Source organism: Talpa occidentalis, unplaced genomic scaffold, assembly GCF_014898055.3.
Source record: "Talpa occidentalis isolate TD23 unplaced genomic scaffold, MPIMG_talOcc4v2.1 talOcc4.13, whole genome shotgun sequence".
Classification (NCBI taxonomy): domain Eukaryota; kingdom Metazoa; phylum Chordata; class Mammalia; order Eulipotyphla; family Talpidae; genus Talpa; species Talpa occidentalis.
In genome coordinates, this window is record NW_023601322.1 from 14,255,472 (window position 1) to 14,274,511 (window position 19,040).

The 19,040-nt window shown below is 40.1% G+C and overlaps 1 protein-coding gene across 14 annotated transcripts in view; it reads left to right on the forward strand.

Moving 5' to 3' along the window:
• Positions 1-18,791, forward strand: part of TCF4 (transcription factor 4) — a 347,413-nt gene extending 328,622 nt beyond the window's left edge. For 10 of the 14 annotated variants that reach the window (XM_054694024.1, XM_054694029.1, XM_054694023.1 and 7 more), the window contains 5 exons: positions 12,751-12,886; positions 14,510-14,672; positions 17,785-18,014; positions 18,365-18,505; positions 18,699-18,791. In XM_054694024.1, coding sequence (XP_054549999.1) covers positions 12,751-12,886; positions 14,510-14,672; positions 17,785-18,014; positions 18,365-18,501 — 666 coding nt within the window. In that variant the 3' untranslated portion in view covers positions 18,502-18,505; positions 18,699-18,791. The remainder of the gene's footprint in view (positions 1-12,750; positions 12,887-14,509; positions 14,673-17,784; positions 18,015-18,364; positions 18,506-18,698) is intronic. The other 4 variants (XM_054694027.1, XM_054694028.1, XM_054694031.1 and 1 more) reach the window with 1 other exon arrangement.
• Positions 18,792-19,040: the final 249 nt, after the last annotated feature.

Sequence of the window (19,040 nt, forward strand, 5' to 3'; positions counted from 1 at the left end):
AAGAAAAGAGGAGAAAGACCTTGAAGAAATTATTTTATTTCAATTTTTCTTCAGTTTATTGAGATTGTATTGACATCTAACATAGGTAAGTTTAAGTGGCACGTACAAGGTGATGATTTGATAAATGTACACATTATGAAATCACTACCACAGTAAGACTAGTTAACACTTCACTACTGTTTTTTGTAGGACTATCTGTTAAGACCTACTCTTTTAACAACTTCTGAGTCTATCATATCATAATTAACAGCATTGTTAATTTTTACTGTCTCCATGCTGTGCTTTGTCATCTTATAACTAGAAGTTTGTACCCCTTGACCAGCATCTTGCCCACACACACACACAAACACCCTCCCACTCCTGGCAACCACCATTCTGTTCTCTTATTCCTTGGTGTTTGGTTTTTCAGATTTCATCTAGAAGTGTGAACATACAGAATTTGTCTTTCTCTGTCTGACTTAAACTCTCTTAAATGTGGATTAGTTTATAATGCTTTGGAACCCTGGATCTCATGTATTTGATTCTTTTGCATCAATTTAAGCTGAAGTCAAGAGGCTTTGAATACAATCATATCAGTGAGATCCATTTTACATTCCATTAACAACTGCTAGGACAGGTGGTAGGTAGGTCTCCATGCATGCCCAAATCCTACAGTGGCGCGTCCAAATTAGGTTTAGCCCCATAACCCCCAATACCTGTTTTAGTCAAATCCAGGCCCTATGATCTATGAGCAAAACAGTCTACATTGGACCATTCAACCCAAAGGGCTATCTCCATGCCTCGAGGACAAAAAAAATAAAATAAAATAAGGGCTAGGTCTCATGAACTTTAAATTAAAAAAAAAAAAAAAAACTTGCCTACCTTTAAAATATAAATATCTATTTAAAATAAACCCTATGATTTCATCATGTTTTCTTCTTGAATAACAGAGGGACAGCAGATAAACACTTAATAACAAATACAGTGTGATTTTTCTTTTATTGAACTTTCACTGGGGACAAGAATGCAGGAGTAAACTGCCCATAGTTTAGAACTCTTGTGTTTAGAAAAATATTACCCTGTTTTTTCAAGAAAACAAGTTTTTCTGGAGTGGGGATGGAATAGCACACTGGTTAGGTGTCACACACTGTACCCGGATGATCGCTCACTCCCTCCATGTCTGCCATACCTTGTATGCTTTATGTGGTTACATAAGTGTGCAAGAGAAAGTCTCTGCTCCTCTAGGCCTTTGACCCTGAGAGGTGGTAACACTAGAATTGGGCCTAATTACAATGCAAAGTAGAAGTAGTAAGTGACCCAAGAAATGATTTAGAGAAGGATGAACCTCGCCCAGCCTCAGGGGACACCCAGGAAGGGCTTCCTGTAGAAGGCGCCATTGAGCTTACATTGGAATCTGTGAAGGATTTCAGACGTCGGAGACTGGCTAAAGGGCATTTCAGAGAAATGGAATGAGCATCTTTTAAAAAATAAGTAAAAATAAAGGCTCCTATGTGCCCAAATGGAAGTAAGAAATCTGCTGATGGGGCCCTTGCCTTGCATGGGCCAGGCGGCGGCAAGCCCCTCCTCCAGCAGCGCAGCGACAGCCCAGCAGTTGGCTCACATACTTCACATGAGAGTCCACAGGAAGAGCGAGTTTTCATGTATATTTTTTACATCCAAATTAAATTAACTCATGGAATTTTCCACCCTTAGGAATTAAAGTAGCAGCTCATGAAGTAATTCAGTTATGTCATTCATACCAAAACAGAAAATACTGGAGCAACTTGGCACTGTTTAAAAGCCAAGATTAGACCTTGGCCATTTTCTGTTTTTTCAAAATCTGTGGCCATTGTGTTATTTTAACTTTTACTGTGGCTGTAAATTTTTCAAATCAAAAGTATCTTAATTGCTCAGAAAACAGAAGTGTAAAATGGGTTCAAAATAAGAAGAGGATTTAGGCAAAGCAACTTTAGGAGTGAAAACCTAAAATAAAAAGCTTTAACATTGCGTTTCTGAAATGTGAGGATTCTACCTAATTGGTTGACATTCACAGTGAGCGTAATTATAGCTTCCTCTATATCCATAAATCATCTTAGAACTATAAAGTTGAATTCAACCAAGAGATCTGTCCAGTATTTGTTAAATGGCATCTTGGGTGAAGCGTTGTCCCGGTGCTACAGCCACATTCATCTTCAAGCAGTTTCATTGGGCAAATTGTCAAAAACCACAGTGTTGAGTTTCCACGTTTTAACTTCGTATTTGCCTTCTCCCCGGCTTGGGCACACCGACCGGTCTCGATTGGAGCTGAAAGTGTGTGAAAGTTATTGGAAAATGGTAGTCTCTGGGTAATGTTTCTGTAAGCTGCCCAAATTGCAACCCCCCTTCCAGCCCCCCCCCCTTAGTCTAGATGGGAAACAGCTGGGTTTTGTTTAAAAAGCTGTTTTGCGAAATGTCTGAATCTTGAGGTGTAGAACTGAGGTCACCAGTAAAGCAGGTGCTCAGAAACAAGTGAGAAAGTCTCCGGGGGCCTCTGGCCTGTAATCTTCTGTAGGGCACTTCCTATTAGAGGAAAAGGGTTGAAGTTTGCTCCTTCACTTAGGACAAAAACAGATAGAAGTAAGTAATCGCATTAGCAATGCTAATAGAAATGCAGTGTCTTTGAACATGCCAGCCCTTGAGTGAATAGTTAGCTGACAGAAGCCATAATGGTCATTTCCCTCACAGGACTTCAAATACAAAGGTCCAAGCTTTGGCTTACTTTCGATATTATAAGGGCTTGAATTTCCTCTTTAAATACCCCCACAATACAAGAGCTACAACTTCAAGTAAATAGTACCATAACCAAGTGTGTCCAAGTTTGTGGATGCAATCTAAGGAAAAGGGAGGAAAGAAACCTGAATTAGCAAGACCAATGCTGGAGCAGATTTGAAAAAAACCAAAGCGAGGAACATGTGGAATCACTAAAGTGCAGTGCACGTCAGATATCCACCAGCCTGAAGATGAAAGGAAGCAAGCCTCCTCCTCTGGGAACTGGAGGTTATTAGCAGCTGTTTATCCAGTCGGGAATAGAGATTAACATTGTAATTTTTTTTTTTAAGAACTAGAAGAAAATTTGTTTGGGAAGTTGGCTCTTCATATCAAGTCACTGTGCATTGCCAAAAAAAACTTCCTTTCTCAGAACTCATGTACTAGAGTTGAGCAATGCTATGAGTCTCTGAGAAATTCTGGATTACCAAAAAGTCTGTCTCCATTAAATAGAACAGAAAAGGACAGAGAAATGGATGAACCTTTGCCATTCGCACATACCCTTGTATTTGCTACAGCATAAAGGTTACTGGTCTATTATGTGTTTTCCAACCTGATTCAAAATGGGGTTTATTCCCCTACCATTCACCTTTCCCCACTCCCCCCAGGCTTAATCTTTGCCATTCTAAGGCACTCACAGATGGATTTCACACATGCCTACTGCTTGTAAAATGCTTTGCCATGACATACTGGGGCAAGTTGCTTCGGACTCTATGGAGCTTTATTCTCAAAAAAAAAAAAAAAAAAATGTGGGTATTGGTATTTTCCCCTGATTTAATGCTACTCTTAATGTCATTTTTTTATTAAATCCTTTCTTTTACTTTTGATCTTATTTATAGCAGAGCCACTGGTCATATGGAAACTATTATTGTATAACTGGGAGATGAAAGACTTCAGTGCAGTTAAATAAGAGTGAATCATTTGGGCCAATAATACACACATAGAGTGAGGGGCCATTTGTGCCTAAAATGCCCTGTGTTCACTTTGTAGTAAAGCCATTGAGGTATATAAAGGACTTTTAAAAATCTGGGTTCCTTCTAAAGTGTGTAGTCTTAGCAGTATGTAGACATGTTGATATGCAGTCCTAAGCTGCTGCTTTGCGTGTGTGTGTGTGTATAGTTACACAATAAATATATACAATAAGTAATGCTACTTCTGGCTGTAAAAATAGTAACTCTCAACTTAAATTTGAAATGTTATTTAAATAATGTTGTTAAATGTCAATCCAAAAAATATATTTAGATAATCTAATCAAAATTCTCCCCATGACTTGAGGCCACTGTCAAATGCCTGGTTCTTAAAGGAGTGCCTGGTTTCTCTATTCAGTATACTTTCGCCCATCCTTTAAAACTGCATGACCTTGTACTCCTTTATGACATTTATTTTACCTTATATAATAATTATATTAAGCTACCATTAAGATATAAGATCCTATAAAGGAACAAACATGTCTATTATTTTTTTTTACAAATGCCTAAATAGTGCCTTGTTTAATTCACATTTAAAAGGTACTTGTTGAATTAAATGAAATGTTTATTATCTGATGAAATATGTGAAGGTGAAGTGTTTATTTGACAACATCAGACGATTGCAGATTTCAGAAATAGTCTCACAGATACATGCCATTTGTGTCCTCATTTACTGTTTAGGAGCATCGAGTGGCACATTGTAATATTACAGCCCTTTACAGTTACTATGCACCCGTTCCTTGCCCTTGGGGTGCTTATCTCTAGGTCAGTATAGGCTTTATGAACAGCAGCAAAACAAAATCATTGAAGTATATGCCCTGGTCTATTAAACAGTGTCCGTGGGGGATTTAAGAGTACAGTCAGGGAGACCCCTATCCAGATCCAGCAAGATGGTGAGAGTTTGGAAGAGCCACAGAGTTCAGGAGGGGTCGGGATAAAGGATGGGAGAGACCAGTGAAAGAAAAGTGGTCAGTGAATTGTACAGAGGGAGTCAGCCTGAGACAGGGCAGGAATGGCTTTACTCAAATGTGGGGCATGTGGAAGTGAGCACAGCAGGTGAGGAACCGTGAATAGGTAACTGAAGGTTGAGATTAGTGAATTGAAAAAATAAGAGGAAACTGGAAGCACACTAAGATATTGATCTTAGACATGATCCATAGAAGAAGAAAAAGCGATGCTAGAACCTTCATATGCTAGGGACCATGTGATAAAGAATATAGCATTTTGAAGTTGAGATTAGAAAGTGATCAAGTGATCGGGAAGACATACGGCATTCACTTGGGCCAGCTTCTTTACACTTTCACTTACTTTTGAGATGTTTTACAATAAGCTCATGTTACTTGGATAATAAGAAAAGCATTTGAAAAAATAAATAAAGGTCAGTTAAGTAAGGCTAAATCCTTAATAAGAGAGCTCCTGAGCTTGCCATGGAGTCCTCTGTGTGAAGTCAGCCTCATGAGTGTGTATTCACTCGAGTGTGCCTGCCCTTCAGGGATCCAGAATCCCAACTACACCTCAAGTGTCTATTTGTCTTTCCCTAAGAAAAAGAAGCTGCTTCCACGTAATTGCAGACTTTCACCATATTCTCTGTGCTAGATGGTCTTAACTTAAATTTCCTGCAACTGTTTATTAATCTGCTTCCTGGGGCAGAAAAGGGATAGAGTGGACTTTGGTAACCACATGCCGAGGCCCCCGCTTGGTGGGCCACATCCAGTTACTGTTTCCACTGTAGGAAAATGAGGTAGAGAACTGAGGGCAGAGGGTGGAGATACAGTGGAGAGAAATGAGACAGGGTTACTAGATGGAACTTATGAGTTAAGGGGGAAAAAAAGATGAACTGAAATCAGATAACGGCCATTTGCATCTCTCAAACTAGATCACAGAATCATTCATTTTAACCATTTTGGTGGACATCATGAGACTCTCAGCCTTGCTGATCACATGACAAGTCAGTACTGCAAGATTGGGGTCATTTAGATCATATTAAAATCCTCGGAAAGTTATTTTTCTCATCTGGAGTATAAGCATTGAATAAATCTTCAAAAATTGCCCAATAAAGAGTTACCTTAGGGCCCTCCCTGGTGGCCCAAGGGATTAAGCACAGCACTGTGAAGCAATCCGCAGCCTCTGCAGCACGAGTTCAATCCCTGGCCAGCCAGGGAGCTACCAACATGGCTCAGCAGACCTCTCCTGTCTCGCCCACTGTTCCCCTCAGCAGTGTATTTCAGACAGTCTGCCTGTTCTGTTCCCCACTCTGTCTCTGGTGAATCCTCTCTCCCCCTGCACCTCACCTAAACCCCAGTTCTTATATGCATAAGTAAATCTTTAAAAAAAAAAGAGTTACCTTAAATTTCAGTCAAAATGTTAGTGAAGCTGTGATATTTCTGGAAAAAAAGATGGATTTTTCAAGTCAGTTATGAATCTTCTTGCAGTAAATGGTTTAAGAATCAAAATCCCAACAAAGGAATTGACTCCAGATCTGACTTTAATGAAAAGTCCTTTAAATGTTTAATTACATGAATTTAAAAAACAAATAGTCTGATAATTTTTTAAACTGAAGAATTAGGATCTTCTGTTTGTGGTTGAAGATCGTCTCAGATGTTAGGTCTTTGCTAGCAATAGATCTTGTTTTCTATGGACTCTTGCTGCCTAGGATGTTGTTCCTCTGACTATCTGTGTACGACTACCATTTCTTGAACTTCCGGCTTCCCATCTGTGAGCTATTAAAGAAGTTTGCATGACCGCTTCCCACCTCTTTAAAAGATGCACTTTTGGAGTAGCTAGTATTTTGCACATTTGAGAAATTAAGTTTGCTCTTCTAATATGACAGAGATCTGGCAAGATAATTGAAACAAATCTAGCACTCTGCAACTGTCATGTATAATTGATATTTCATGGGGAGATTAAGGTTCAGACACCAAAACTCTCTTTGGTGTCAGTGGGTGTCTAATTACACTAAAAGCCCATCAGCTTTTCTTCGTGTTTATGGCAAAACAAGAAGAGAAAGAGAAGGGAGAAAAGTAAAAGTGACCAGGAGTATTTTCTATGTCCCATTTTCTTGTTGTCATTCTTCTGCCTTTTTTTTTTTTTAAAGATTTATTTATTTATTTATACAAGCACTGGGTACAGTTAGAAGCATGGGAGGGTGAGAGAACTCAGCAGAGCCAGAGCGGAGAACAGAACAGGCAGGGTGACGAAATACACTGCTGAGGGGAGCAGCATGCGCGGCAGGAGAGGTCTGCGCGCCATGTGGGACCCTCGCTAGTGGCCGGGGATCGAACCAGCACTGCAGAGGCTGCGGGCAGCTTCGCAGCCCAGGACTCAACCGCTGCGCCACCAGGGGAGGCCCCATTCTTCTGCTTTTTGAAAAAACACCTATGTCAAAAGAAAAATGTTGACCCGGATGCCATTAACTTTCATCTTGATATAGCAAAATGTTTATAACAGCATGTCTGGTTTTGTATCAGTATTGCTTGTTCTAGAACTTGATCACAAGTTTCCTAAAGTTCTCACTCTGTACTCTTTTAGAAGAATTATGGTAGGAGAGGAAGTAACTGAGGTCTGAAAGCCTATTTTTGAAGCAGTTATCTCTGGAGATAACATTAACAAGGATTGAATAACTGCCAACTGAAATTTAATACATTTTCCCATCCATGAAATAGGCCTCTTAAATACAACAGAATAATTACTTTCATAATACTCCCTGGAAACAAAGAGAGCAAAAAACACTGAATGTCTTTTTTTGTTTGTGGTGTTTGTTGATAGCTTTAGGATCAGGATCAGGATATTTACCAGGATGCTCTACGCATCCCCACATAAAAACAGCCTCGCCAATGGCCACCTAATTGGAAGCTGCATATCTTTTAAATCTGTTTATGTTGGAGGATTTGTGGCAAATATTAAATCTGGTAATTTAGTTAGACATGTTGGCTTTGGCCTGAGTTGGTGGACTATGTGGCATTTTCCCCTATGATAAAGAAAATGAAAATCATTTTTATATCTGTAGATGGGTATATAAACACGTATGCACATGCATAAACACACACACTGTTAAAACCAAAACTCCAGAAAGTGGTAATTGTGCTCTTCAGCTGTCATAATGTATGTATGTATAATATGTGTGTATAATTAACAATACAAATATATATCCAAATTATTTGAGATTCTTAGAAGTTTCCTGAGTTCAAAATCTCTCTTAGTCCTCTGCCTAGACTTTACCTAAATCACAGCCATTTTAGCCTTATCCTTTACCTCTGCAAAATCAAGAGTTTGGCCTAATTGAGCTCCAAGTCTCTCTAAGCCCTAAAAGTCTACATACTGTAGTTGAAAAGCACCTCTAATATATCAATCCTGTCCTCACAAAGTGGAAATTACGTGGTACTTCTGTGATTCAGAAGAAGTAGTACACACCTGAAGGTGTTTAATTATTACCAGTGATGAGTTCACACAGGAGAATGATATGGCTGAGTTGGAATTTGGCTATATCTTGACCCAAGATGCAATTTTACTTAGGTATTTGCATATAAGAATCATGATCTGTGGGGCCTGGAAAAAGGGGCAGGCCATGTTTGGGCCACATGATCTGGCCTCCCTTTCTTCTTTTGCAGCTCACTGGAGCAGGAATGGAGACACCTGATCTTTGTGTGGTCCATTCTTAGGATGGCCCAAGTGTGCTTAAATGATGAGCTGGCCAGCAAATGATACTGGGATTCTGAACTGACAAATACTAAGATAGATGGGGAGCTAGCAGCAGGTACAGAAGCTGAGAAATTATACCAGGGGATACAGGAGATACCCAGGACATAGTCCTGAGGAGAGAGAGTTGGGAAAGGGGGCAGAAGCCAGAGAAAAGCAGAGATATCAGCAGAAGGAGGAGAGTGGCTAGAATGGTCCTTGAGACACATGGAGTAAAACTTAGGTCACAGAAATCTTTATGATAAATCCTAAGCTTCAATGACTCTCTAGTCCTTAATATTAAAATTACTGCTCTAGGGGCCTCCCCTGGTGGCACAGCGGTTGCCCACAGCCTCTGCAGCGCCGGTTCGATCCCCGGCCACCAGTGAGGGTCCTACATGGTGCGCAGACTCTCCTGCTGTACACGCTGCTCCCCTCAGCAGTGTATTTCATCAGTCTGCCTGTTCTGTTCCCCGCTCTGGCTCTAGTGAATTCTCTCACCCTCCCGCGCCTCTGACAGTACCCAGTGCTTGTATAAATAAATAAATAAATCTTAAAAAAATAAAATAAGATAAAATTACTGCTCTAAATTGATATATGCACAAAAACCCCACAAAAGGTCATTATAAGCTCCTTGAGGGCCAGAACCACATCTAAGACAATCACCAGCCACCTTGTCCCAAGAACCCTGTAATGTGACAAGCGTGGATTAGGTTAGTCAATATTTGTTGAATTAATCAGTGTACACTGATCCATCAATTAACAATTATTGACTAATTTTAGATGTTTACTCTAGCTTTGTTTTTAGCATAAATACATCTAAAACCGCACAGTATGTTCTTATAAGATTATTCTTAAAGCTTGCCAAAAAAGTTTACAATCAATACTCATAACTGTTTTCACAGATTGACTTTTAACTTTAAATTATTGCTTATCTAGATAAAAAGGTATTCAAAGTAGGACTTTAATGAAGTATGGATTTTCTAAACATAGGCACTATTTTAGAATCTATCTGTAGCTTGAAAAATCTGCTTTTTCAAAACTACGTTGTTACATATTTATTATGTGGAAAGTGAACAAGCCCTGACCTTTGTAGATATAAATGGCAGTGTTAATTCCTGAGTCCAGTGATCAATGCGTGCTGACTGTTCACTGTCTTTCTTGCCTTGTCTCTCATGTGACCAGAAATAATGTTGCCGAAAGAGAAGTAATTAGGGTTAGGACATGCTGTCTGTGGCTAAAGAAGTAAGCAAAGCAAAGCTAATTTTTCAAATTGGAATACTGTTTCACAGCCACAGATGATCGAATTGATCCTGGAGCATCAAGCTCATCACCACATGGATCTGGACATGTCACCAGCCACTCATTTGACCCAGAATAGACACTGTTTACAAAAGAAGCTTGAAAGCTTCGAGGGTGATATTGTCCCCAACTTCCTTTAAGGACAATAGTTGATAGATTGTTTGAGGTCATCTGAGATGATCTGTAGAAAATAAAGTAAAATGTATGCCTAAAATCCAAATAAAAATAGAATTGCAACAACTATATATCTTCAGATATTTAATATTGTTCATGATTTTACTGTTATTGTACAGGAGAATGTTTCAAAATAAAATGGATATGAACAATAGGGACAAAAGTGCAAAGGTGATGAATGGAGAAGGTAACGAGAGCTGAGGATTCTTGAACAATATAGATATTTATTTTTATGTAGTGTGTGAGTATTTTCAGTTGGAGCACATAAAAATATCTATAATTAATGTGTACCAGTTATTTTGCATGTTGCTACTCCTTGCAATAAACCTAGGACTTACTCTCTGCACTTAGTGTTATTTGCTCCATTTTGAATTTGAGTAACTTCCTCATGGTAACGTAGCTAACAAAGAAACCAGTTGTACTTAGAATCTAGATTTGTTGGCTGTTGTTAGTATATTCTTTTTGCTCACACTGTTTTTCATAAGAGCTGAGGCAAAGAAAATACAGAAATAATTGGTTGTGGATTTGTTTCTTCGTATAAAAGCTAAATGTGTTCTAGAGGGGGAAAAAGAAATTTCAGGATTAATGTTGAATATGTTTAAGAGAAAAACCAAATATTAACCTTAAATTATATCGCTGATGCCTATAAAGAAGGCTTGAGAATTTTAATAAAATGATTCTAACATATCATTATATTTATTCTCTGCTATGATCAAATCTGTAGTTCCCACAGTGATTACAACTTAGAATCATCCTTTGTGGAAATTCAAGAAATTAAATCCATTGGGAATACCAATAAATATGAATCAGCACTAAGGTAATTATTTAGGTTAATATTGATTGACAGACTTAAAGAGCTACCATTTGATCAAGGTCTGTAAAATTCATGCTTGCTAGTTGACATCTTAGATTGAAGGGATAATCATCAATTGAATCAATCTTTTAAATGCACAGATAGAAAAAAACGGCAAATCAAAACCTGAATGGAAAGGCACTATCACTCTTTTGTTCAGAAGGAAAAATATTTATATATGCAAAGAGTGAAGGAGAAATGGTTGGAGGAACTGAGTGGGCATGGTCTGCTCTAAGAGAACAGACTTCAGTTGCACATGAAAGAGCGGAGTGGCATGGCATTGGTGTTAAATATGTGAAAAGAATTAGCATGTATTCCATGGAAATTCCAGAAGTTGAAACTAGAGCTAGTGGGTGGAATCTACAAGAAAGCCCAACCCATAGTGAAAATGAGATTGGTTGCTTCAGCAGATAATCAAGGTCTCAGTACATTCAGGGAACCCACACAGAGGCTTAATAACCACCATTCAGAATGTTCTGGAAAGAGACACAGACACACAGGTGGCAGACAGCACCGGACCCCTCAGATCTCTCGGTTACAATTTATACTTCCAGTTCATTTATAATTCCTGAAATTCACAAGTGTTCAAATCCTTTACTGTTCTTTCTCTATTTTTGAATGTGAATAATTAGTAGGATTGATATATTCCCTCCCCTGAATTATTTTCTTCTGTATTGTTATGAAGTATATAAAAGTGATACTTTATCTCGGGTTGCTTTTAGATAGCATGTGCTTTATTCAATTCTGTGAATTGATTATTGTTGATTGAGATTCTTATTTCATTCCTTAGAAATACTTTGAAAACATTTAATAGCAAAAGAGTAAAGAAATCTACTTTGTGGTTTTATATTTTCATTGGAAAAATAAAATGTTTGAGTCATAGCATAAATTCACAGATAAATATTATTTGCGTCAGACCCAATTATCCTACATAAACATTCACCTAACAGTAGATTAAGAAAGCAACTACTTGGTAATGAAAATGAAAATTCAAGTCACTCACCTTCTTCTTGGTTTTCAAATACTTGATGGTTTGGCTTTAAAGCTAATGCTATAGTAAAGTCAGCAATTGCCGTCCCAGTGCCCCAAGTTCAAAATTTCTGGACCCCAGAGCAGGTAGTAGTAGTTAATAAAATCTCAGCAGTATTTTTTTTAGACCAAGTCATCATGCTGTACTCTATAATTTTATTCTTGGAAGCATAAAGCATGTTTACAATATGGTGTCTTTCTAGGATCAGAATAGTGGGAAAAAAAAAATGGAAAAATGTCCAAACATCTTTGCATGGCAATGATGGCATTACTGGTGTGTTTAATAAAACCTTTATTGGTACATTTTCCGGTGTGGTAGCATTGGCAGAAACGGTCCCCCTTTGGATTTGGAACTCAGCAGCTGATGAAATACAGTAAACATTAATTTGGAATGGGCTGCCAGTTTTGGAAAGCCAGGTGACATTTTATTATATTTGTACCGAGCAGGGGCTACATCCCATACTGCTGTAGCTTCCGCTGTCAGAGGCTTAGCTGGCATTATGGAAAAAAAAAATGGCAGGCCTGAGAATCTTATCCCCTGAAATGAAAGTCGAATGCCAAATTGAAATTCCTGTAGGATTTCCGATAGCAATGGGGGAATTGAGAAGCCCACAATTAAGCATATGGGCATTAAGATAATTGTCAGATCTGTTGGCGGACATGATAGAAGACAGATGGGTACGAATCAGTGCGCTCCACTGCAGCACCCTGGGAGACAATTTGACGTTTTACCTGCCTGAGCTACTCTGCCATATTTGTCACTGAATGTACAGCACGGCATCTTACTGAGTGTTAAGTGTTTTTGCAGGGGACTATAGGTGCATGTGCGGTCCTTCAGCGCCCTCTAGTGAAAAGCTTTGGGGAGTATTGTTCTTCAAAGGCCAGTCTTCCTTCCTTAGGTCCTTGCTGGCCCCTGGAAATAGTGATGGCACCCACTAAACTCCATGGTTCCTCTCACCCTTGCAGGTTGGGGCCCATCGTGAGGATGGCGTGGCCCTGAGAGGCAGCCATTCTCTTGTGCCAAACCAAGTTCCGGTCCCGCAGCTTCCTGTCCAGTCAGCAACTTCCCCTGATTTGAACCCACCCCAGGACCCTTACAGAGGTAGGTCGGCCGAGAAAGGAGAAGGGCAGTCCTGACCTCATGTAAAGGATAGTAGACCCAGAGTTGATCCCAAGCTTACTTAGTTGGCATTCATCCCTCAGGAAGCACTGGCAGAGAACCAAGAATCAAATTTGGTACAAAAATGGTAAGTAAATGGGAAAGTATTTAGAATGTAGCCAGCTAATTGTGTTTCTTCAGTAACTGTTTTCCTCAAACATCCTCTGAAATCCTGGTACCATTTCAGCAGGGAATGAGATAACAGACTGATGAGAGGAAATTTTATTTTAGCTATTTCCACATTTTACTCATTCAGGTCCCCTAATATGGTTAGTTATAGCCTGAAAATGATGTTTCCAAATGAATAGGAAGGAAGGAAATCATTTTTGTTGTTTTAAGATTGAAGGAAATGTAGGTACATTTAAAATGTGGGGCTCGGTTGGGTGACGTTTGCCCTGGAGCCATCTCCCGACTGCCCGGGAGCAGTTGCCTCAACCACTGACTCCAGTGGCTTTTCACCACCCCGGGGAGCTGTACTTAGGGGACACGTCCTGGAACCCACCTTCCCGGTGTGATTTTCTGACCAGGTGACTAGAGAGTGCTTAGACATTGGTCTTCTCATTCCCAGCACATCTAATGTAAAAATGATAACACTACCACAGAAATAAGGATAAACGTTTCATCTGCACATTATACAAACCTGGGTGTTCATGATAATTACGGGTACGTGTGCCCACTGTTATCTGAAGAGCAGTCATTTGGTGACCCCTTCTTTTAAAGAGCCTTTGTCCTGAATCAACATTTCTTAAACTTTAAGGTGTGTAAGCATGACTTGAGGATCTTACCAAAGGCAGATTCTGATTCAGTAGGTCTGGAACTGCATTTCCAGTACTCCCAGGCGATGCGGGTGCTCCTGGCCCACAGACCAAATTTTGAGTAGCAAGTGCTAAACAATACAGGTTACAGGTAAAGGAAAATGCTCCATAGACATGTTTCTACTTTTCAAATAAATTGCTACAGTATGACCAGGTTTTAAAAGATATTGTGATCTTGAAAGTTGAGCAGTGATGAAGACAGAAATTTCTTCAGTGAGCAGCCAACTGCTTTCCATATGTACCATTTAAAAATTGTGATTACTCCTTGAGGATAAGAGAAGCCTAATTTCAGAATATCATTAGGGTATCTATTGAAGTCTTGACTGCACATGTTTAGCAAACTCCCTAGGAATTATATTTTAAGGATATTTTTTCTATTAAATCATTGCATATGGAAGAAACTCAATATAATAGCTGATATTTACTTGGGTTCTTAATCAGAACATTGAGGTGTGTGATTTTCATGATTATGATTTTCATTGCAATTAAGTTGATGTTTTGTAGACAGTGAAATTACCATCTACTCCAAAAGATTGCAAAATAGAATTTAACCTCAGAGCCAATGCAGGGAAAACTTGTTTCCGCAGGTGCATTTTTGAAACTTCACCAAATAGCAGGAGAAAAGTGACAGAAGGATCACAGTTCAGCAGTATGAATGGTATAGCTGGCAGCTCTGCAGTCTGGGGTGTACGTGTCTCTGCATTAAGTCTTCTGTAGATGTGTCACCTGGTTTCGTTTTTTTTTCCCATAGGCATGCCACCAGGACTGCAGGGCCAGAGCGTGTCCTCTGGCAGCTCTGAGATCAAATCTGATGACGAGGGCGATGAGAACCTGCAAGACACGAAATCTTCTGAGGACAAGAAATTAGATGACGACAAGAAGGATATCAAATCAATTACTAGGTCAAGATCTAGGTAACAGTATATAATACTGTCGCTTCATTTAATTCCTTTATTGGACTTTGATGAAGTGAACAGAACAGGAAGAAACTATTCAGTTTTTTCCTGGCAGGTAAACCTACAGTTGAAAAGAAAACTAAAGGCCTTCTCTAGAGATACTAAAAGTATCATTTAAGATACCTGTACTCTAGTGAGGCTGAAAACCTATTTGCATTTATGAATTTGGACCCAATGCTAATTACACTTGGTAAAAACAATTTGTAACTGATTCAAGTACAAATGGTTTTTAAAACTGCTTATTCTACAAATTTGGTCAGAAATGTTCTTTCTAAAATATGTCTAAAGAGAGATCTTAGACATTGAAATCTCAATTGATATATATGCAATTGTAACTTTTTTCTTACCTCAAAAGTGAGAAAACTGATTTCCCAGCTTTATTGTAAATATGTCATAATATATAAGAGCTGTGCCTAAATTACTAATTTGCTTTTCCTCCTAGCTACTTCCATCTACAGAAAATACAAATGTAGGAAACTAACCACTGGTTGGGTTTGTCAAATATCCAATACTTCTAAAATAGCGTCTGTCCCCTTGAATTTTAACTGTAGTCTGGTAATCAGATGGTTTTTGATATCCACGTTCTTTGCCTCAATTCCCTTGGGTAGTTTTTATTTGCAAATTAAATTACATCAAGACTCCAGCCCCTGCCCCCTTTAAGGGTAATTATTCACAAGGTTATATTTATGTCCTTTAAGAATTAAGAACTGCTACCTTTTCATATTGCCTTTATAATTCTTGAGATACATGTTATTTCATGTCCTGCCACAAGTTCCAAAAATGCTAAAATTATCTCTCTTACACCTTGCCCCAGCACTACAGAATTTCTGACTCTCGGCCACATTAATAAGAAATCCCAAGGTGGAGCTCTTTCACATCCTTACCAGCTTCTCTGTTAGTCCATTCAGTTCTTGGTAATTTAACTTGTGGCCATAACTTATGCATATTAATAGACTCTTTGAAGTTTCAGTACAACATTTTAACTTGCTGTTAAGAGCCCTTCTTATTTTAAAAGGTCACTCTTATGACATTTCCTTATGCTTACAAAACTATGTCATAAGGCAATACATTTCAAACCTAGGCAGTTTTATTTGTCTAACCAATTTATTTTTAAATGAATAACCAACTCTTATTAGTTACCTTTGCAAAACAAGTTCCCACTTCCAAGTCCACTTAATGGGAGGCATACAACATCATTAACATATAAAAATGTTCCCCAAATGTTTGACTTCAGGGTGGTCCAGCAGAGACTCAGCTCTATCTTCTTTTTATTGATTACCTCCTATCTATGTAGTGGAACGTGGATGCAAATTAATAGTAACATTGGTTTCCTTGGCATCAGGCATCAGCAGAGGCCATGGGTGAGAAAGAAGTAGGAGAGGGGTCCATAGAGGGATTGAAGAGGATTGGATGGCGGAAAAAGAGCATTTTCTAATTGATTCAGCTTAGTTGCATGGTCACCAGCACACGTGTACGAAGGGCAGACAACCCCATCTGGAGGGGAGTTTTACCTATAGGAAGATCAGTCACATCTTAGGGTGTCTTTCCTTGGTGTCATTCTCCAACTTCCCTTACCAGTGTTCTTGCCTTACGTATGTCATCTTTCTGTGCAGCATGTTTTGATTAAGTGGGCTTTCTCAATTGTGGTTGGTTGCAATTGGGAAATTTTCCAGAGATATTCCAAACGGAAGATGCAGAGCCAGACATTTTAAGCCTGCGTTCATTAAGTGTACAATGAATTGACAAGATAACGTCCTACGTGTTGTAGAAGGACACCTCCAGCACTGAAATGTTAGGATAAAATCTTTATTCTCTGAGTATTTATGAGCCTTTCAATCAGGGCTTGGAGCGCCAGGTTAATCACCTTAGAGATAAGCACATCTGTAATTTTTTCCTTGTAATGGGGAGTCAGTTATTTTTTGGCGACAATTTCTTCATTTTTTGATATCTCTATACCTCAAAAATGTTCTTGTTTGTGTTAATGCAGACTGTTCTACTTGTGTTTTGTTTTTTTTTTTTTTCCTGCCATGCTGCACGCCTCTTTTTTAATATGATAGCCCTCAAAATATTGGAAGCCCTGATGCCATGAAACCTTCTTTTTATGCTATGCTTTCCAGATGGCTTATCTGTTTGCCCTCCATTCAAAAGTTTCTGATTTGTCAGCATGACATCCAGGAACAGACAGAAGCAATCTTGCCTTTCCAGACTCTACTGGATCGAACTATGCCTTTGATCTGAATCATATAACATTTCAGTCCTCACTATCACAGAATAGCTTTTTGGCTTCATTTTTTAATCACAGTGAGGGTGTGGTCATCTATCACCAGTTGGTATTTGGCTTTTGTTTCTTCCCCATAGCTGCTGTCAACTCAGCTTTCTCAACTTGTTTTAGGGAACATTAAACATTGACAAAGTGAAGGGCTGTGAAGATCATGTGTTTTACCCTGTGTACTTACTGCATGGAGAAAATGAGACTCGGATAGGTTAAGTGCACGGACCAGGTCTTCACAGATAGTTAACAGTGAAAGCTGGACAAGGCCCACCTTCACTGGGTCTTGATTTTGTGACATTCTTCTGACAACTGTTAAGATGCATTATGTTTATTTTGACTTACCAAAAATTTTCCAAATCACCATTTTTCTTGACGTTTCAAGATATTACAGTATAAACGTTAAAAAAAAAAACAGCTTCAGTCTAAAACCGTTCTGAGATGTGGCCCTGCAGTGTAGTTTAAGCTAAGCTGCCTGTTTGGTGCCTGCTCTGCAGAGTGAAGCCTTCTTGATAAAAGCTTTGCGGTCCCGCTCTGCCCGTATCTCTAGGGGCACACCTGGCCCTCTCTCTCTCCAGCCTCCGCTGTTTAGTTTGGGTTTCCTGTCTTAAAGCCAGGTGGCTTGAGCACGGACAGTCACAGCCTTCCAAACAGCCCCCAGCCCCGGTGAGGTAAAATTCTGCCTAGGACAGCAGCTTCAGATGGAGAAGTTCCTGGAGACTCTGGAGGAAGACAACAGTGACTTGCATGCCTTCTTTTTCCCCACACCATTAGAAAATGTCGCTCCCTCTCGTCCCGCAGCAATAACGACGACGAGGACCTGACCCCGGAGCAGAAGGCCGAGCGCGAGAAGGAGCGGAGGATGGCCAACAACGCCCGCGAGCGCCTAAGGGTGCGCGACATCAACGAGGCTTTCAAGGAGCTCGGCCGCATGGTGCAGCTCCACCTCAAGAGCGACAAGCCCCAGACCAAGCTCCTGATCCTCCACCAGGCCGTGGCGGTCATCCTCAGCCTGGAGCAGCAAGTCCGAGGTCAGTGGCAGGTGCCCGCCCGCGGCATCACGGTGGCAGCGGGAATGAGCTGCGGCCACTGCCCTGGGCAGCAGGGCGTGGACTCAGCCGCTTGGCCCAGAACATCCCTCCCATGGCATGACGAGGGCTGCGGGGCTTAGCATCCTTGCTTGGCTGTTTTATGCTGTGAAATGACTGCAGACCCGCCAGGCAGTTCAGCTCTTGCGAGCGCCTACCCCTGAGCGGCTGCAGTGGGGAGCGAGTCTCCCCGCCCTGCCCGTCTGTGCTGTCCACGCGTTTGCAGTGGACACGGGACGCCTCTGCCCGAAGGCTGACCTGGACTCAGTGCTCTGTGCTTCCCTCTCCCACAGAAAGGAATCTGAACCCGAAAGCGGCGTGTCTGAAGAGAAGGGAGGAAGAAAAGGTGTCCTCGGAGCCTCCCCCACTCTCCCTGGCAGGCCCTCACCCTGGAATGGGAGACGCATCAAATCACATGGGACAGATGTAAAAGGGCAAGTTGGTTTCCGCTGTTTCTGCATTCTCTCCTCTGCGCTTTCACCGAGGGAGGCTTCAGCCATAAAAGTCACATCTTGCCCAAATTCATAGATAATTTGGGGGAAAAAAAAGGGAGAGTTTTAAAATAAAGCATTTACTTCTTCTGTTACAAGCGTATTAATTAATTTTCCTCTCTTTTTCCCTTCTCAGGTCCAAGTTGCCACATTGCTTCATTAATACAAGAGACCACTTCCTTAACAGCTGTATTATCTTAAACCCACATAAACACTTCTCCTTAACCCCTTTTTTGTAATATAAGACAAGTCTGAGTAGTTATGAATCGCAGACGCAAGAGGTTTCAGCATTCCCAATTATCAAAAAACAGAAAACAAACAAAAAAAAAAAGAAAGAAAAAAGTGCAACTTGAGGGGCGACTCTCTTTAACATATCATTCAGAATGTGCAAAGCGGTGTGTGCAGGCTGAGACGCAGCCCAGAGACTGAATGGCAATCTTTCCACACTGTGGAACAATGCATTTGTGCCTAAACTTCT